Here is a 21,361-nt window from a genome sequence, read left to right as displayed (position 1 = left end):
GGTGTGGGCGGGATTTGTGAGGATTAACATCCTGCTGTCCCAGGAGAACACCTGCTTTCTCCTGGGACAAGCAGGATGGAAGTCCTCACACATGGGTGAATCCCTAGCTACAGGCTGCTCTCCAACACAAAAGGGGATCAACAAGCACCAACCAGGTGCCAACAGGCACAACAACCACAGTGCTGTTTGTAATTGAGGGATAGACAGCATGAACCCAAACAATGGGCCTTGGCAGGGAGAGTTGGGTTCTACACCTCGAGAGATTCCGAAGGACAAATTGGCTGAACCTACTATCTTGTTGGCCATCCCTATCCAGACAGTAGCGAGATGCGAATGTGGGGAGAGAACTCCACGTCGCAGCCCTGCAAATCTCCTCCATGGGAATTGCTCACAAGTGGGCCACAGACATTGCCATGGCTCTAACAGAATGAGCCTTAACATGACCCCCCCAAGATGCAGTCCCACCTGGACATAATAGAAGGAGATGCAGTCTGCTAGCCAATTGGAAAGTGTCTGTTTGGCAACGGCCAACTCCCAACATATTCCCATCAAAAGAAATAAAAAGTTGGGTGGACTGTCTATAGGCTTCTGTCCGCTCCAGATAGAAGGCTAAAACTCTCTTGCAATCCAAACTGTGCAGGGTTCATTCACCTTGGTGTGAATGGAGTCTGGGAAAGAATGTTCCAGGATGATTAACTGATTAATGGAGAAATTATTTACCTGATAATTTAGCTTTCCTTAGTGTAGACAGATGGCCTCAGGACCAATGGGTTTATGCTCCCCTGCCAGCAGATGGAGAAAGAGTCAGGTTTCAAGGCTGACCACCCTAGATACACCTCTGCAGTGACCTCAGCCCTTCAGTATTCTCTTCAAAAGCCACTGTAGACAAACTATCGAAAAAACTTGATGAAAAACTTGCTTAAAAACAGATAACCATAACTGTACTCAACCAAACTCTGAACCCCAGTAAGATTATAGATGCCCTGATCTAGGGACTGGATAACTGCTTACCCATAATCTCTTGGAATCTATATTCACTCCACGGGCAAATTCTTGGCACTGTTCTTGGGCAGCCGTGGGCAGGATGCTGAGTCCATCTGTCTATACTAAGGAAAATGAAATTATCAGGTAAGTAATTTCTCCATTTCCTAGCATACAGCCAGATGGACTCAGGATCAATAGGATGTACAAAAGCTATTCCCGATTGGGGAGGGAGGCTGCCCGCTGTCCAGTTAACATCGCCCTTGCAAAGGCTGCATCCTCCCAGGCCTGAATGCCCAGGTGATAGAATCTGGAGAAGGTGTGCAAGGAGGACCATCTCACCGCTCAGCAGATGTCGACGGGAGACAGCAATCTAGCTTCCGCCCACGAGACTGCCTAATCCCTAGTGCAGAGCTTTCCAAACTTTTCATGTTGGTGACACACTTTTTAGACAAACATAATTTCGGGACACAGTAATTCAGTCTACTAGCAAACCAGAGGTTAAAGGTTAAATGAACGAAATGTATTTCGACAATTTATGTATGTTTCCTTAAATATATACATAATAAAATGTTTCACGACACAACCTATCTTGTGAAAACCTTTCATTTATATTAAAAATATATATCCTGCACCTCCAGTTCTGTAACTCTGTGCATCCACTGAAATTCCCCCAAACAATGGAGCTTGGATGTTTGCCTTACAGCTCATCATACTAAAAGATATTTTCAAATTCTGGTGTCACCTCACAGTAACAGCAGCACAAACACCTTCCACTACCAGGCACATTGTGAACTAACACAAAACCCCGCAAAAAAGACACTCAAAATCTATACTGCAATCCCATCGTAACATAATAGTAATAACACCAAGGACTCAAACAACAATAACCCTACCTGTGAAAAAGCAAAGGTAAATATTACACTGGGTCCTAGAATACCAATACACCACCTACTGAGGAAACAAAACAAACCCGATTGCTATAGATCCCTATGCTAGCAGAATCTCTCATCATGGTCACACACACAGAGCAGAGACAGACCCTCACCAAATACAGAATACAAAATAAAGGAGCACAAATTAGACAAAAACTGAAATGGAAACTCCAAGAAGCCAGACTCTGTGTATTAACAATGGAAAAACAGAACCACCATTCCTCATAAAACAAACAAAATCAAGAAACATAAAGCATCAGTTATAATAGTAAAACCATACTAATAAAAGAATATTTTAAAACTACTGATAAATAGCATTTCTATTAATTGAAATCATATACATTTTTTACAATTTCCCAGAGGTTATCCTCTCTCACACAGACTCACATGTCCATTCTCTCTCACACATACACTGTCACATACATACACATTCATGCTCTTATACCCACCATAACCTCTCGCTCTCACAGACACTGACACACTCTCAGGCTCTAAGACACTCTCTCCCCCTCCACACACACCCCACACACAAACTCTTACTCCCCTGGATTTTCTCATACACACTCTCTCTGGCTCCCTCACATACACACAAACACACACACCCAGGCAAGCTCCCAGTCATTCTCACACACTAAAACTGACCCCCAGGCAGGCTCCCATTCATTTTCATACCACTCCCTCACCATCCCCCAGGCAGGCACCCATCCATTCACACACATACAACCCCAGGCAGGCACCCATTCATACACATGCACACACTAAAGGCAGACCCCCTCTCTTTCTTTTGCCAGCAACCTCGGAGCCTCTCTCATTCCTCTGCTGCCACTGATGCCGCATGGCTATTGGGGAGGTGCTGATTGCTGCTATTGGCACTGAAGCCCATTCTGCTGCCTCCTCTGTGCAGGCCCTGTGGGTTTCCAGTTCCTCCATGTTGATCTCGTACATTGTGAGATCCGCATAGAGAAAGTGCTACTCTTGACATTAACAAAGATTACATGTGCCAATCAGTAAAAAGTAATTTATTTCTTTTTTTTTTTTACCTTTGCTGTCTGATCTTCGTTTTCTAATTGGTTGGTCCTAGGCTTTTTTGTTACACCTCCCCTTTCTTATTTTTTTGCCAATTCATTTCATATTGTCTTTTTTTCTATTTCTTTCCTCTCCATCTATCTTCTTCCCTCAAACATACAGTCAGGTTCTCATTCTCACATGCTTTCTCTCTCTCACACACACACACACACAGGCTCTCACTCTCACATGCTCTCTCTCTCATACAATCATTCATACACAGTCTCTCTCTTGCACATGCTGTCTGACTCTCACACACCCAGGCTCTCTCTCACTCCCACATGCTGTCTTGCTCATGCACAGGCTCTCACTGTCACATGCTGTCTCTCTCTCACACACACACACAGGCTCTCACATGCTGTCTCTGCAAACATTGAGATCCTCACTTCCACACCCAATCTTTCAACTCACACAGGCACCCAATCTCTCAACTCATCTCATACACGCACACAATCTCTCAATTCAGCTCATACAGGCACCCAATCTCTCAACTCAGCTCAGCTCATACAGGCACCCAATCTCTCAACTCAGCTAATACACCACTCTACGGGCCCTCAGCCTCTCTCTTACCTCTGGGCCTCCTCTTCACGGGTCGCTGCAGGATCGGCTCTGCAGCGGCCCTGAACTTCTCGGGCCGATCCGATCCGCGGTGGGGGCCCTGCTACCAGGCCTCTTCTCGCCCGCTGCTTCATCTCCTTCCTGCCCGTGCGGCTCCGGCAACATTTTTCTTCCGGGGCCGCGTGGGCAGGAAGGAGGCAGAGAACCTGCACGTTCAAACGTGCCCTTTTTCTTCGGCCTTACCGATCTTCCGGCTGTTCTTCGCTGCTCAGCCGCCAGTGGGATGAGCTCCACCGGCAGCCGCATTGGCTCCCACTTGCCGGTGTGTCACGTGCACCGGGCTTGCGCGACACACCGGCACACCTCAGGCGACACAGTAAAGTGTCGCGACACACACTTTGGAAAGCTCTGCCCTAGTGGAATGAGCTTTAACCTGAAGAGGTAATGGCTTTCCTGCCTCCACATAGTTTCTGTGACCACCTCCTTAATCCAGCAATTTATGGTAGCCCGCGAAGCTGGTTCGCCCTGCTTCCTTCCACCGTGAATGACAAATAGGCGGTTCGTCTTTTAGACCAGTTCTGAAACTTCCAGATACTGCACCAAAAACTTACCCACATTCAAATGGCGGAGGTATTCTTCTGTGTCCTTGTGCTTATCTAGGGATGGCAACGAAATGCACGAATTCAAATGAAATTCTGAGACTACCTTGGGCAAGAAGGATGAAACATTACGAAGCTGTAATGCTCCTGGAGTCATCCAGAGGAATGGTTCACGACATGACAATGCCTGTAGTTCAGAGATGCGACATGCCGAGAATATAGCCACCAGGAACACCGTTTTCAGAGTTAATAAACACAAGGAAAGACTGCGCAGTGGCTAAAAGCAGGGCACTGCCAAAAACTCCAATACTAGATTAAGATTCCACAAGGGAACCACCCACTGTATGGGTGGCCGGAGGTGCTTCACCCCTTTCAGAAAACAGGCCATGTTCAGATGAGCCGACAGCCAGGTTCCATTCACCTCTCCCCTGAAACAGTAGAAAGCCACTACCTGGATCTTCAAGGAGTTAAGGGTCAAACCTTTATTCAAACTGCCCTGCAAAAATTCCAGAAATAGGGGGATATTGACCATCCGAGGGGAAACACCGCATAGCTCAAACCAAGCCTCAAATATTCTCCAAACCCGCATATACGCTAGAAACGTAGAGAACATCTACACGTGGAGTAAGGTGGCAATTACTCCCACCGAATATCCTCGCTTCATCAGGCAAGCCTTCTCCAGGGCCAGAACGTAAGACAGAATTGAGTCAGATCCTCATGAAGGACCGGGCCCTACTCTGGCAGGTCCCTCTGTGGTGGGAGGCAGAGGGTATCTCCACCAGGAGTCTCCGCATGTCCACGGATGCCTGGACCAATCTGGAGCTACTAATAGGACTAATTCCCTGTGGTGCTCGATTCTGCTAATGACCCTGCTTGGCAGGAGCCACGGAGGGAAGGTGTATAGTAGCTCCTCTTCAGGCCAGGTCTGAATGAGAGCATCTATCCCCAGGGTCAACTGATCTTTTCTGTGACTGAAGAATTGGGAAACCTTCACATTATGAGATGCGGCCAGCAGGTTGATGGAAGTGAGACCCCAGCAATCTACCACCAGCTGAAAGGCTTTGGCTGACAACACCCAATCTCCTGGATCCAGACTCTCCCTGCTTAGAAAGTCTGCTCTGACATTGTTTTTTTCCTGAGATGTGGGAGGCTGAGATCATCTGTAGATGTATTTCCACCCATTCCATAAGGAGATCTATTTCCTGTGACACTTGCTGGCTTTTGGATCCACTCTGGCGGTTGATGTAGGCTACTGTTGTTGAGTTTTCTGTCATTATGTGGGTCGCTTGACTCTGGAGTATGTGGCTGAATTGTAGACCTGCCAATCTGACTGCCCAAGCTTCCAGGCGGTTTATGTTCAGAGGGCCTCTTCCTTGGTCCAATGCCCCTGGGTCGTCAGTTCCTGATAGTGAGTTCCCTGGCCCCGGAGGCTCGCATCTGTCATGAAGACCAGCCAGTTCGGAGGGGACAGGGGTACAATCCTGCCCAGATGAGCTTCCTGCAGCCACGACTGGAGCCGAGAGCATACTTCCATCGGCAAGTGGAGACGAATTGAATAGTCTTGAGACAGAGGGTTCCAACATGACAGCAGGGAACATTAAAGTGGTCGCATGTGTGCCCTCACCCACGGCACTACTTCCAAGGTTGCCGCCAGCAAACAGAGGACTTGAAGATAGCTCCACACCATCGGGCATATCGGGTTCATCAACAGACACACTTGGGACATCAACTTCCTTACCTGCATGGTCAGCAGAAGACATTGCCCTGCTTGGTGTCGAAACTTACTCCCAGATATTCCAAGGACTGGGAGGGTTTGAGACTGCTTTTGTCCAGGTTTACGACCCAACCAAGTTCCTGAAGCAAGATGGTCACCCTGTTGAACACTCCAGAGACTATCTTCCATGGACTTTGCCTGGATTAACTAGTCATCCAAGTACGGGTCCACCAGGATTCCCTCTTTTCTCAATGCTGCCACAACGACCACTATAATCTTGGAAAATGTTCTGAGGACAGTGACCAGGCCAAAAGGCAGTGCCCGGAACTGATAAGGGCGACCCAGTACCACAAAGCATAAGAAATGTTGTTCTTGCCGGATTGGAATATGTAGGAAGGCCTCGGATAGATCCAGGGAGGTTAAGAACTCTCCTGATTTTATGGCCACTTTCAGGAGCGTAGGGTTTCCATGCGGAAATGAATCACTCGTACATGTCGGTTGACGCTCTTAGGTCCAGGAAGGGGAGAAAGGAACCTTCCTTCTTGGGTACATTGAAATAGATGGAATAACGCCCGGTATTTACTTGGGGTGTAGGTACCAGAGTTACAGCCCTCAGACTGAGAAGCCTTATCAGTGTGGATTCCACTGCCAGTTTCTTGAGCTGGAAGTGGCAGGGTGATATTAAGAACCTGTCCCTGAGGGATGCTGTGAAATTCTAGAGCGTAGCCTTCTCATATTATGTCCAGTATCCATTTGTCTGACGTGATCTTGACCTACTGCTGGAAGAAGAGGGAAAGTCGACCCCCTATCTCCTCTTCCCGTGGATGTGTCGGTCCAACTTCATTGGGAAGCTCGGGTCGAGCCTGAGCCCGAACCTGTCCCTCTTTTGGGTTGCCGATTCCGAAAAGACCGAGATCTCCTCGAGGGTCGAGATGTCTAAAACGACAGGTTTCTTAGGGCCAGAAGCGCCGGGAGCCCCTGACCTAACCTCTCATGGGAGAGGGGTGCTGAGACCTCTTTTTCCTGTCTTCCGTTAGTCGAGGCACTGGAGATTTGCCCCACTTACTGGCTAGCTTCTCCAACTCGCTTCCAAATAGGAGGGATCCCTTAAAGGGCATCTTTGTGAGGTTCGCCTTAGAGGTTGCATCCACTGACCAGTTCCGCAACCATAGCTGTCTTCTGGCCACCAGCACCGAGGATACTCCTCTGGCAGAGGTATGCACTAGGTCTGAGCTTGCATCTGTCAGGAAGGCTGTGGCGGGTTCAAGAGCCTCTCTGACGTGCACCCCAGAGCTATCCGCCTATCTCGAGAGGAGCAAGCAGGAGTGAGCCACCAGGGCACAGCAGGAAGCGATCTGCAGTGTCATTGCTGTCGTGTCGAAGGCTTGCTTAAGGATGGAATCTAACCGCCTATCGTGAGCATCCTTCAAAGCCGCCCCTCCCTCAATAAGGATGGTTTTTCGCTTTGAGAATGCACAGACCATGGCATCCACTTTGGGGAAACGCAGGCGTTCCTTGACTGCTGGGTCCAGCGGATACAAGGCCTCCAAGGCCTGACCTCCTTTAAAGATTGCCTAAAGGGCATCCCATTCCAGGTTAATCAACTCCTGGATGGCTTCCAACATTAGGAAATAGCAAGAGGCTTTACGAAGAGAACTCCCAGAGTCTTCAGGGTCTGGGAGACTAGTGCTGGTAATTCATTTCTGTGGAATAAACGAAGCATGGTCTGGTATGGTTCCAGGCCTGGGGGGATTTCCCCGTCCTCCAGTGGATCCCCGTCATCAGTGATATCTGGGTCCCTGTCAGGGATACTCTTGGTGAGGCGTGGCATGTCTCGCGGCCTGCAGGCAGGCCGGGAAAGCGAGGCCCCCCCCCAGTTGGGGTTCAACTTGGGCAGGGACCAGGGCTGATTGTGCCTGAACAAACGCTTGGAGGCCCTGAAAAAATTCCAACCAAGAGAAGGCCACCGGATCCATATTTGTCCCAGGGGGAACTGAGGTAGGAGCCACTGAACTGCCCTCTCTCAGGGAGGACGCCATCCTGGAATTGCTCAGGTCTGGGGAGCTGCCGGATAAGGTCACGGCTGACCCATCCTCCGACTGGGATGGGCCAGGCTTGGAAAATTTTTGAGAATCCAGCCATCCCTGGGCCTCCTCACAGTGCTGACACAGGCAGGATTCCAGGTCAGACTGCGGCTCTAATATGGCAGGCTGCGCAGAGAGACTGTTGCCTGAGCTTCTTTGCGGTCGTGGCCATAGCCTGTGTAGTTTGTGCGTTTAGCCAGTTATTTTCTATCAGGCGCGCACCAACTCGACTCGGCGCGCATATGTCTAAGCGGTCAGTTGTGCGCGCGGTTATGCGCAAAGTTATGCGCATATTTACGCACACGTTATGCACACAGAAGGCCAGCCTGCACCGTGCGTTCCGACAGCCAAAGGGGAAAAGTGGCGCCGCAGCAAACTATGCGCAAGATGGCTGCACCGCAGATCGCCACGTGGAGAGTAGACTGAGCCAAAAACGGGGCCTAGCCCAGCGGGGGGCCGCTCATCCCGCTCGGAACTCCCTTCTCTTGCCAGAAAGGAGATTGGGAACTAAGTCGGTAAGGTATGCCAAGCAAGGAGACCGGAGGAAAGACTTACCGAAGTCCTTCCATGTATCTGGATCAGAGGAGTACTTCTCTACTTACCTGGTCTCAGCGCTTACCAGCTGACTACAGAGATGGTCTCTGGCTGCAGAGGGAGAGAGCATTGTCCTTCCCCGCCGCACTCTGCTTCTGCACCTGCTGCATTTTCAGCTGCTTCAGCAGCTAAGTCCACGCCAGGAACCGGCTACTGGACCAAGGTACACTTTTGTGATTCCTGATGTGATTTCTGAGGGATCTCAGAAATCACATCAGGAATTCTCAACTAGGGGAGGGACCCTTAGGTATCACCGCAGGAGAGCGGGGCTCGATCTTCCTTTAAAGTGAATGTAAAAATGTCTCTCTTTGGATTAGTGCTACAATCCCGCTAACACCGTGCTAGTGTGGGGATAGCGTCCACATCTGCTAGGAGACTGAGAGATATTGAAGAACTGAGGTCATTGCAGGGGTATATCTAGGGTGACGTCAGCTTTGAAACCTGACTCTGTCTCCCATCCCTAAAAAGAACCCACTGGTCCTAAGTCCATCTGGCTACATGCTAAGAAAAAGTCTTTTCTCGCAAGAAAAGTATTATCCACTATGATGCCTAGATCTTTTTCCTGGGTGGTAGCTCCTAATATGGAACTAACATTGTGTAACTACAGCAAGGGTTATTTTTCCCTATATGCAACACCTTGCACTTGTCCACATTACATTTCATCTGCTATTTTGATGCCCAATCTTACAGTCTTGCAAGGTCCTCCTGTAATGTATCACAGTCTGCTTGTGATTTAACTACTCAGAATAATTTTGTATCATCCACAAATTTGATAACCTCACTCGTCATATTCCTTTCCAGATCATTTATATATATATATTGAAAAGCACCGGTCCAAGAACAGATTCCCTGAGGCACTCCACTGTTTTACCCTTTTCCACTGAGAAAATTGACCATTTAATCCTACTATCTGTTTCCTGTCTTTTAACCAGTTTGTAATCCATGAAAGGACATCGTCTCCTATCCCGTGACTTTTTAGTTTTCTAAGAAGCCTCTCATGAGGGACTTTGTCAAATGCCTTCTGAAAATCCAAATACACTATTTCTACCAGTTCACCTTTATCCACATGTTTATTAACCCCTTCAAAAAAATGAAGCAGATTTGTGAGGCAAGACTTCCCTTGGGTAAATCTATGTTGACTGTGTTCCAATAAACCGTGTCTTTCTATATGCTCTACGATTTTGATCTTGAGAATAGTTTCCACTATTTTTCCCGGCACTGAAGTCAGGCTCACTGGTCTATAGTTACCTGGATCGCCCCTGGAGCCTTTTTTAAATATTGGGGTTATATTGGCCACCCTCCAGTCTTCAGATACAATAGATGATTTTAATGATAGGTTACAATTTTTAATTAATAGATCAGAAATTTCATTTTTTAGTTCCTTCAGTACCCTAGGATGCATACCATCCGGTCCAGGTGATTTGCTACTCTTTAGTTTGTCAATCTGGGCATGCTCAGTGTGCTGGGCATGCTCAGTGTGCTACTGAAAGCTTCTAGAAACTTTGACAATAGTTTTCCCTGCCAGGCTCCATCAGATGATGTCACCCTTATGGGAGGACTACCATCCTACTTGTCCTAGCAGAAAAACGTCCTGGGCAGCGTGGATGGACCACTTGGGTATATTATGCTGTTATTTACTGTGGTACTATATTCGCAATTTATACTCAATGCACCTACTTCTTTATTCCTACCTAATGTACCCTATTACTTGTCTATTTACTCCAGTTCCGGAGATGGTTTTCAGGGGTGATGAGTCAGACGAACTGAACGAAATCACTGTGAACCTGGAAGATGTAGTAGGCCAGATTGACAAACTAAAGAGTAGCAAATCACGAACCCAGCAGAAGTTAAGTCCTTCAGTGGGGATTTACACCTTTCCTCAGGAGGCGATGGCTCGGAAGCAAGTCCTCAGAATCCTCCGTCAAGGACACCTCGCCCTCCCAAGGATCACAGAGAGCATTCTCCTCACTCTGTGTACCTGGGGGACACCTGTGGTGGAACCCCTAGCAAGTTTTTATGTTGAGACCCTGATGGTCTTGGCGGCACCAATGTAACCAGTGCAGGCCCCAAAGGCACCGAAAGCTTTGTGGGCACCGGAAGCATTAAGGGAATCGGTAGCTTCGACAGCATCGATTCCGAAGGCCCCAGGAGGGGTAGCACCAGTCGGGGTACCTTGTGCGGTAGTGCCATTGACCCCGATGGTCCATCCTCACCAGAAGAGTCACTCACTGGGATAGCCACTGGTGGAAGCCGCATCAATGCTCCCTTTGTCGTAGAGAGGCTAGGGACATCTTGTGTCAGCAAGACACCAAGCAGCAGGTCCAGACGCTCCAACAAAGGCGCACGCACAGATGCAGTCTTCTCCGGTACTGGCGGCGGTCCCGGTGGCTCGATGCCCTGCAGGGCCCGGCCGACTGCCAGTTGCACACTTCTCTCCAACTCCTCCTCGAATGACTAGGACAGGACAGCTTGAGGAGGCGGCGGTGAAATCAGATCGGCCTCAGAACCGTGGGGGTGATCTGTTCCCTCTACTGGCCTCGGTGGGAATTGCCATGGTCCTTTGGGATGCATGGAAGGCAAGGCTTCCTCGGTCCAGGACTGCTTTGGGGGCAGCACGAATGGTGCCAATGCCTTCCCATGGTCCGAAGCATGCGATAATGAGGATCTATGGCGATGTTTTCTAGATTTTCCCCTGATGCTTGGTCTGGTCTTTCCCCAGAGCTGAGGGAGATGGTGAGGATCCAGACCTGGAACGAGAAGAAATAGATATCGGATGGTCCCCCGCCCCTAGTTCTAAACTGGCAATCGGTAGCGGAGGAGACACCAAAGGGGGTTGAGGGTCGCAGTGATCTCCTTACTCTTTGTTGTTGAAGTCCCTGATGCCAAAGACGAGGGTTCTGACTTTTTGGCGCCAAACAATTTCTCCATTTTATCGAGGCGCTCCCGGCGGCTTTTGGGGATCATCTGGGCACAAAGAACACAGCCACGGACATCATGCGATGCCCCAAGACCCAAGACACAGATCTCATGGGGATCTGTGATGGACATAGTCCAGGTGCACGGGGGGCAATGTTGGAAGCCGGGTGAAGCCATGGGAAAAAGAACGCAGCATGCAGTTGGTACTCAGTGGCCACCAAGAGGCGGCACTGTCGGTAATCGACCACGAACAACAAGAAAAACTTACCGCAGCCCCTGAAAGTAACCCCAAAAAATGCAGAGGGATCATACAGGACTCGGGAAGAACGGAAGAATAATTTGCCACAAAAAGAGCACGAGCTCCACAGTCACGAGGCTTCAGCATCATGGAAAAACAGACAGAAGAGGGACCTTGTGTGGATGTGTGGATGATGGCATGCTGGCTTTGCTCAGTGTCTGTCAAAGTTTCTAGAAACCTTGACAAATGTTTCCATGCCGGGCTCCATCTGATGATGTCATCCATGTGAGGGAACTACTATCCTGCTTGTCCTACGAGAAAGGCTACTTACATGCATATATGCTAATTTTCACAAGCAAAACTCTTGAAAATTCACCACTTATTTTATAATCCACAGGTTTGCTGTATATGAGCAAAATAGAAATCTTTTAAATAAATAAAAAGAATAAACATAATCAAATCCATGAGCTTCTGGACATGGATTTAGTGTCTGCTTTGTTTACAGGAAGCACCAAGCATGGGTGTTCTGACATTTCTTGTAAAGTGTCCTGTAGGAAACCATGCCCCTCACCCACTACTTACAGCCATACCATCTCCTACCACCCTTCACCTCCTGCCAGGAAGTCACAAAGTTACAACTACTTGTTCCTGTCATACACACACCCCCTTTCAAAGTCATAGCCACTGCCTTCTCCTCCTCCTCCATCTCCCCCAGCACTGTTTCTCCCCAGTCTTACCGTATTACTCTCAGTTTTTTTCTGGGCAGTTGTTGGTGCTTTTGGGTCTGGTGACTGACCTAGAATAAAAAGTGCAGTGAAGTTGTAAAATAATATTACCACCACCTGTAATACATCTGCATATCACAATCTTACTGGATACTGTAACCATGCTTCTGGCAGCTTCAATCTCAAGAGTATTCTCTTACAAAGATAAGCAATTTAACAAGCCATAGGCACTTAATTCTCTACACTCTTTCCTTTAACTCCCCTCCATATCGTTGAAGGCCCCTTACTCTCTGCTCCCCATCTTCCATTATAGAGTGGGATTACTTGGGCACCACTCATGTCCAAAAACTTGTAAATCAAATGCTTGAACAACCTCTCTGTTGAGATCAGTGGCGTAGCCACAGGTGGGCCTGGGTGGGCCACCCAATTTGGACTCAGGCCTACCCAATTTGGATCCAGGTCCACCCAACCGGAACCAGAAGAGGAGCGCCACAACTGCAAGGCCATCGCACAATCCCATCCCCGCGACGGAGAAGAGGAGGAACCAGGCCCGGCACAATTGGGTATGCATTCAGTGCATTTGCATGGAGTGTCACACCCGAGGCAGTGGCGGGCTGGCGGCAGGAGATGCTATAGGATCCGCCGATCTTCCTGTTTGGGGTGGGAGGGGGAGCAGAAGCTTTGTGCGGCATGCGTGCAGTCACCGGGACTAGGGTCCACCGATCTTCCTGCTGGGGGGGGGTGGAGTGCACATATGCCCACCCGTGTAAAGCTTCTGCCTCTCTCCCCCCAAGCTGGAAGATTGGGCCGTATGGCCCGAAGATAGCAGGAGGCCTCCTGCAACCGTAGGGCCCACCAATCTTCCTACTGGGGGGGGGGGGGGGAGGAAGCGGAAGCTGGGCACGAGTGCACGTTCCCACAAACATGCCCATGCACAGCTTCCGCTCCCTACCCCCCCCAAGCATGAAGATCAGTGGGCCATACAGCCCATCCATGTTAACCTTGTGCCCACCCAAAAATCAATTCTGGCTATGCCACTGGTTGAGATGACTAATTCTGGAGCCCTCCCCCCACCCCCACCTCTTATTGTTGTGGCGGCTCATCCTGGAGTCACCCGCACCCCCTCTTACTATTAAGAAGGCTCTCAGGCCCCTTCTGGGTGTCCAAGTTGGGCTGATTTTGCTGGTTGTAGAACCGTAGGAGACATTGTTGGTTGCAGAAATGTTTTATCTCCCCTCGCCAATGAATTGTTTCCAGCAGCTTCCCCTGACGCTTGCAGGCATGGCACCGTGCTGCCTATAGCCAGAAGGAGGGACAAACAGATTTATTAATCTCATATTTAACAGTGCCCACTAGTTGTTCTTCAACATTTATTTAAAAACATATTACTCACTAACATACAAGAGGAAGCAGTTGCCCTGCTCTCTGCACCGCAAGAATGGGACGCCTCAAGCCCTACCCCTCTTGCTGACATCACCACCAGGAGGAAACCCCTTAGAGCCAAAGCAGAGACCGTGCCAACCACACAGAGCAAGGGGAGAGAAACGGAGACCCCATCCATCCTCCTCTACCCCCCCCCCAATTAGCAGCAACCAAAGCAGTTGCCCTGCTCTCTCCACTATGGGAACACACTGATATCACTGCCAGAAGGAAGGCCCATAGGGCAGAGCCGCAGACGGACCACATCATAGTCTATGCCCCTTTGTGCACCTGTTTTCTCAAGAAAAGGTAAAATAAATCTTTGCTTAATTTTTGGAAGTAACGTAATGGAGAAATTACTTACCTGATAATTTCATTTTCCTTAGTATAGACAGATGGACTCAGGACCAATGGGTATAGTGTGCTCCTGATAGCAGTAGGAGACTGTGTCAGATTTCAATCTGATGTCACCACTACATATACCCCTGCAGGAAGCTCTGCTCTTCAGTATTCTCCTCGAAAAGCAATTGTGGATATATGTGTGCTTGAATAACTTGATTAACTTGAACTGGTTGACGTGAATTTTAGATGGAGACCGCCAGTGCACTCAACCAAGAAACGCCGACACTTGGTAACTATGGGTGTCCTAACTAGAGGTAAAGTGTGGCTTACCCGTGCTTGTCTTGCTCTCGGGGATTGTCACCCGAGGCTTCCGTATTAAGAGGCAGCCGTGGACGGGATACGGAGTCCATCTGTCTACGCTAAGGAAAACGAAATTATCAGGTAAGTAATTTCTCCATTTCCTAGCGTGTAGCAGATAGACTCAGGACCAATGGGATGTACAAAAGCTACTCCCAAACTGGGTGGGAGGCTGCCCGTGGCCCACTTAATACTGCTCTAGCGAATGCTGTGTCCTCCCTGGCCTGAACATCCAGGCGGTAGAACCTCGAGAAGGTGTGAATGGAGGACCACGTCGCCGCCCAACAGATCTCTGTGGGTGACAGCATCTTGGTTTCTGCCCAGGACACTGCCTGGGCCCTTGTGGAATGGGCCTTGACTTGTAGCGGTGGAAGCTTGCTTGCCTCTATGTAGGCCGCCTTTGGTACTTCTTTGATCCAGCGGGCTATGGTTGCCCTCGAGGCAGCTTCCCCTTGTTTCTTTCCGCTGTGAAGGACAAATAAGTGGTCCGTCTTTCGTACTGATTCCGATCTTTCCAGGTAGTGGACTAGGAATCTGCGTGAGTGGACTAGGAATCTGGCGTGAGTCTTCAGAGTCCTTATTCTCGTCTGGAGATGGCAGCGAGATGGTTTGGCTTAGATGGAAATGAGAAACCACCTTTGGAAGGAAGGAGGTGACAGGGCGTAGCTGTATGGATCCTGGTGTGAATCTGAGGAACGGGTCCCGGCAGGATAGCGCTTAAAGTTCGGAGATGCGATGGGCTGAACATATTGCCACTAGGAATGCAGTCTTCAAGGTCAGGAGCCGTAGGGACAGGCCGCGTGTAGGTTTGAAGGAAGCTCCCGCTAGGAAGTTGAGTACTAGATTGAGATTCCATAGGGGTACCAGCCACTTTAGTGGTGGTCGGATTTGCTTGACCCCTCTCAGGAAGCTGGAGACGTCTGGATGGAAGATAGACTGATGCCGTCCACTTTGGCTCTGAAGCAGCCAGCGCAGTCAGTTGAACCTTGATGGAGTTGAAAGCCAACCCCATCTTCAGGCCGTCCTGCAGGAATTACAGGATCATGGGAATTTTGACTGTCCGCGGAAGGATGTCGCGGTCTTCACACCAGGCTTCAAATATTCTCCATATTCGTATATAAATTAAGGATGTGGAAAACTTGCGTGCTCGGAGCAAGGTGTCAATTACTGCCCTTGAGTATCCGCTCTTCTTCAGGCAAGTCCTCTCAATGGCCAGACCGTAAGAGAGAATCAAGTTGGGTCTTCGTGGAGGATCTGTCCTTGCTGGAGCAGGTCCCTGTGTGGAAGTACACACAGTGGGTTCCCCACCAGAAGTCTTCGCATGTCTGTGTACCATGGCCTTCTTGGCCAGTCCGGGGCTACTAGAAGTACAAGCCCCCTGTGGTGTTCTATCTTGCGGATGATCCTGCCCAGTAGTGGCCATGGGGGAAGGTGTACAGCAGGTCTTCCCGTGGCCAGTTTTGGATGAGTGCATCGATCCCCTGAGATTGAGGGTCTCGTCTGCGACTGAAGAACTTGGGAACTTGAGCGTTGGACCGGGTTGCCAGAAGATCCATGGCTGCGGTTCCCCAGCGGTCTATTATCAACTGGAAGGCTGTGGTTGACAGCCTCCATTCCCCTGGGTCTAGACTTTCTCTGCTGAGGTAATCCGCAGTGGTGATGTCTTTTCCCGTGATGTAGGCAGCAGAGATCCCTTTCAGGTTTGCTTCCGCCCACATAATTAGGGGGTCTATCTCCATGGACACCTGTTGGCTTCTGGTTCCTCCCTGGCGGTTGATGTAGGCCACTGTTGTGGTGGTGTTCGACATGCCTCTGACAGCTTCTCCTCGGAATCTGTGACTGAATTGTAGGCAGGCTAGTCTGACTGCCCGGGCTTCCAGTCAGTTGATGTTCCATCCAGACTTTTCATTGTCCCATGCCCCTGGGCCATCAGTTCCTGACAGTGGGCTCCCCACCCTCGCAGGCTCGCATCCATTGTGAGCAACAGCTAGGTCGGTGAGGATAGTCTTACTCCCTTGCTCAGATGGTCTTCTTGTAGCCACCACAGGAGCTGGTTCCTACCTCTGCCGACAACTGGAGGCGGATGGTGTAGTCCTGGGACATTGGGTTCCATTGTGCCAGTAGGGAGCGTTATAGTGGTCACATGTGGGCCCTTGCCTATGGTACGACTTCTAGGATTGATGTCATGAGTCCGAGGACTTGTAGGTAGTCCCATACTGTGGGGCGAGCACCGTTCAACAGTTTTCTCAACTGGTCCATCAATTTCCTTCTCCTTGTAGGGGGAAGAATGACCTTGTCCTGTTGAGTGTCGAACCGGACTCCCAGGTATTCCAGGGATTGGGAGGGCTGCCAACAGCTCTTGGTTGCGTTGATGACCCATCCGAGGTTCTTCAGGAGATTCTTGACTCTGGTGGTCATCTGATGACTTTCGTCTGGGGATTTTGCCCTGATCAGCCAATTGTCCAGATATGGGTGAACGAGGATTCCTTCTTTCCTCAGTGTCGCCGCCACTACGACCATGATTTTGGTGAACGTCCGAGGGGCTGTAGCTAGCCCGAAGGGTAGCGCTTGGAACTGGTAGTGATGGTCCAGGATCGCGAAGCATAGGAAGCGCTGATGATCGTGATGGACCGGGATGTGCAGATAGGCTTCTGACAGGTCTAGGGAAGTCAGAAATTCTCCCGGCTGTACTGCCCTTATGACCGAGCGTAGGGTTTCCATGCGGAAGTGTGGTACCCTCAGGTAGCGGTTGAAAGACTTGAGATCTAGTATGGTCCGGTATGTTCCCTCTTTCTTGGGGACGATAAAACAGATGGAATAGTGTCCAGTATTTCGCTGGTGCGTGGGCACCGGTGTTATAGCCTTTAAGGCGAGCAATTCGGTTAGTGTGGTTTCCTCTGCCGTCCTCTTAGAGGGGGAATGGCAGGGAGATTTTACAAATTTGTCTGGAGGGATGCTGTGGAAGTCCAGAAAGTATCCCTCTTGAATGATGGTTAGGACCCACTTGTCCGACGTTATCTCGACCCATCTTTGGTAGAATCAGGCAAGCCTGCCCCCTATGGCTTCTTCCTGTGGATGGGTCTGTTGATTCTTATTGTGGGGTGCGGCTGGGCCTGGACCTGAGCTGCACATCTTGTTGTGTTTATCTCGACCCATTGTAAACTCCCAAACTGCTATGGAGACTGAGAAATACTGAAGAGCAGAGTTTCCTGCAGGGGTATATGTAGTGCTGACGTCAGATTGAAATCTGACTCAGTCTCCAACTGCTATCAGGAGCACACTATACCCATTGGTCCTGAGTCCATCTGCTACACGCTAGGAAATCAACAGTTTTTTCACCTTAATCATCCAGCTAAGATTGATAACACTTCTCTCCCCCAAAGGAGTGAGCTCTTTTATATTTCAGACTACACTCTCTTTCCCACCAGGCTCCAATATTTCAAACTGCATGCACTCGTATGTTCAGACGGTGCTACCTCTCCCCCTCAAAGAAGAGACCACTTTTATGGTTCAGAATGCACTGTCCCTCTCCCTTAAGGAGAGTCCATTCAGAGTTCTAGAACACGCTATCTCCATCCCTAAAAAGAAAACCACCCCCATGTCCAGAGTGTGCTAACTCCATCCCTCAAAGGAAAGACCATTCCTCTGTTCATACTGTGCTATCTCCAGTTCTCAATCTGAGAGATCACTCCAGTGAGTGATGATCCCTGCGCCATTCAAATCCCAGACTAAACCCACATAAGCTAAACAAATCACAATCTAAGAAACCTTATTTAAAAATCCTTCGATCATCTATCAAAATCCAAGCCATAGCCTCAAAAATATATCTTGCAGTGCAAAGAGCAGAAAACAGAGACACTTGAGATCCCAATGATTTGGGGGAGAGGAAATCATAGTCATGCCTGATCATATAAAAATAGAAAGACTAGGGCAACCAGATAGAGAAATTACACATCTGTAAAACGGCTTCCAAAAATCCACTTATAAAACAACTCCTCACACATGATTTATGCACACACAGGATTATTGAATCAGTATAACTAAACCAGGAGAGCTCCCACCTCCCGCACTTAGGGATGGTGGTTCAAAACCCCTGTGACTTACATCCTTTCCCCCTATCACTAGAATGCTTTTCTCCCCTTGGGATCTTATCAGGTATCTGTGACCTGGATTGGCCACTGTTGGAAACAGGATACCGGGCTTGATGGATTTTTGGTCTGACCCAGTATGGCAAGTCTTATGTTCTTATGAATGTCAGGTCAGTCAAAAAACATACCCAAAGATCCAAGACATCGTAGATGAACAAAAACTAGATATTCTAGGGATAAAAGAAAATTAGGTTCTTACTTTTGATAATTTTCGTTCCTGTAGTACCACGGATCAGTCCAGACTCCTGGGTTTGGCCCCCCCTCTAGCAGATGGAGACAAAAGTTTACAAACAAAAACTCCGCCTATATCTAGGCTGGTGCCACCTACAGTCCGGCAGTATTACTTAATGTCAGAGCAGGAAAATCACAAATCAAACTGGCTAACGAACCTTCTAACCAGGACCAACACCACCAGTCCAACAGAATCCTCATTACCGGTTCTCAACGCCCAACTGGGAAAACGAACCCGAGATACCGATAACAGACAGAAAAGGAGCAAAATATCAAACAGACAGCAGCACGTACACTATGGCCTCTCCTGATAGTAGCTCTTATCCGGGTGGGACTCTGGACTGATCCGTGGTACTACAGGAACGAAAATTATCAAAGGTAAGAACCTAATTTTCTTTTCCCTGTACGTACCCGGATCAGTCCAGACACCTGGGATGTATCCAAGCGCACTTCACCTGGGATGGGATCCGGAGAGGCCCGCTCTAAGCACACCTTCTCCAAACCCTCCTGCACCGGGAGCCTTGACATCCAAACAGTAGTGCCAGGAAAAAGTATGCAAAGATTTCCACGTGGCCGAGATATGTTGACATTCCGCCCAAGAAGTGGTCTGAGTGGCCTGAGAGCGAGTAGAATGGGCACGCAGCCCCAAGGGCAGGGACCGACCCTGCAACATATACGCCGAATTGATGGCCTCTTTCAACCATCGCACAATGGTAGTCTTGGACGCCGCATTGCCCCTTCGAGGACCACTCCAGAGCACGAACAGATGATCGGAAACCCGAAACGCATTAGTTACCTCCAGATAATGTAACAGGACGCGCCGCACATCCAATTTACGGAGGTCCTTAGCCAAAGGATCCAAATCATCGAGTTGCAAGAACGACGGTAACTCAACCGACTGGTTGACATGGAAAGAAGAAACCAAACAACAGTCTCCCCTTGAAGGGCAAGGAACCTAGCTGTGCTTTAGAAGTCACGTCCGCGACCAATGTCGTAACCACAACAGCCTCCGCGTGGCCACCGCTGAAACCATTGTCCTGGCCGAAGTGCGAAGAAGATCATAGAAGGCATCCGCACTATAAGCGATCACCGCCTCCAAGCGACTCGCTTGGCGCGCTTCTTCCGGCGACAGAGACTCATTGGCCAAGAGCTGCTGTGCCCAGCGGAGACCTGCCCGAAGGGAAAAATTACTACAAATCGCCGCACGAATTCCCAATGCGGAGACTTCGAAGATCTTTTTCAGCTGCACCTCCAGCTTCCTGTCTTGCAAATCCTTAAGAGCAGTATCTCCGGTGACCGGAATGGTGGTTTTTTTTGTGACCGCCGCTACTGCCGAGTCTATCTTTGGCATGCGCAGCATGTCCAGGGCATCCTCCGGTAAGGGATAGAGTTTATCCATCACCTTCGCCACCTTCAAATCCGGAGTCCCATTCCTTAAACAGCAAATCCGAGGCAGAAAAATGCAAAGGGAAGGCTGAAGGAGGCCCCCGGAGACCCAAAACGACTGGGTCCGTTACTCCGAGCCGGGACTCCTCCTGCGGCACCTGGATCCCTAATTCCCCCAGAATTTCCGGGATAAGAGGTCCCAGCTCCTCCTTCCGAAACAAACGGATAGCATGGGCCCCTCGGGAACCCGAGGCCCCTTGGTCTCCGTCCCCATCAACCCCCCTCGGGGGCTGGGACGGAAGCTCTGTATCCCCGGACGGGTCCTCCGGCTCATCCGTGTCCGTGGTCGATTCCAGCTCCTCCCTGGGAACCGAGGACTGGAGTGGTCGAGCCCTACTCTGACCCTCCGACCCCAGACCTGGCTTGGACCTTTTCTCCGCCCGAGGCCCTGAATCCGGAGTGGAGGTCTCCCATGCCCTCTTCTTGGCCCGTCTATGGGCCTTGAAGGCCTTATGCATAAGCAGAACAAATGCAGACCCAAAGAACGAGTCCGAGTCCAAGGCCTCTTCTTCCTCCCCCTCAGAGGGATGTGGAGAGAAAGTCCCCATGGCAGAAGCGCGACTGTCCCCCTTGGGACCCCCCGCTGTGGGGATAACCTCGGCGGAGGGTCATCCTCCCCCTCACACGCCGGCAACGCGCCTGCCGCGGCTTCCCTCAGACCTAAAATGGCCGCCGTTCCCGCCGAAAACGCCGGCGAAGAAAACAAAATGGCACCCGGACTCGGCGTCCCCAAAGCCGGCCCTAATCGCCAGCCTGCTGACCTCGGGACCGGCGCGTACCTGCCTGCTGCCCCGGGACCCTGCCGGCGTCGCGGACCCCCCCTCCCCGCCGGAAACGCATGACGAACACAGGCTGTCCCTTGACAGCCGCGTGGCCGCGGACCCGCAGGCCTGACATGCAGCTCTCCGCGGCATCGTGGCCCCGACGAGGAAAAAAGGGTAGGCACAGTACAAAAAAGAAAAGATCTCCCCGGCGGTCCTCTACCTCCCCCCTCACAGGAAAGGAGAGA

General features: G+C 50.0%; 1 protein-coding gene across 1 annotated transcript in view; it reads right to left on the bottom strand.

The window, feature by feature from the left end:
- The window catches only part of ZMYM3 (zinc finger MYM-type containing 3), a 453,384-nt gene that overhangs the window by 124,431 nt on the left and 307,592 nt on the right, over window positions 1–21,361 (bottom strand). Inside the window, 2 exon segments of the mRNA XM_029607228.1 lie at window positions 12,422–12,480; window positions 13,540–13,705. Coding sequence (XP_029463088.1) covers window positions 12,422–12,480; window positions 13,540–13,705 — 225 coding nt within the window.

The sequence above is a fragment of the Rhinatrema bivittatum genome, chromosome 6, assembly GCF_901001135.1.
Source record: "Rhinatrema bivittatum chromosome 6, aRhiBiv1.1, whole genome shotgun sequence".
Lineage (NCBI taxonomy): Eukaryota > Metazoa > Chordata > Amphibia > Gymnophiona > Rhinatrematidae > Rhinatrema > Rhinatrema bivittatum.
The sequence above is the reverse complement of the archived record's forward strand: the minus strand, read 5'-3'. Positions and strand labels throughout refer to the sequence as shown.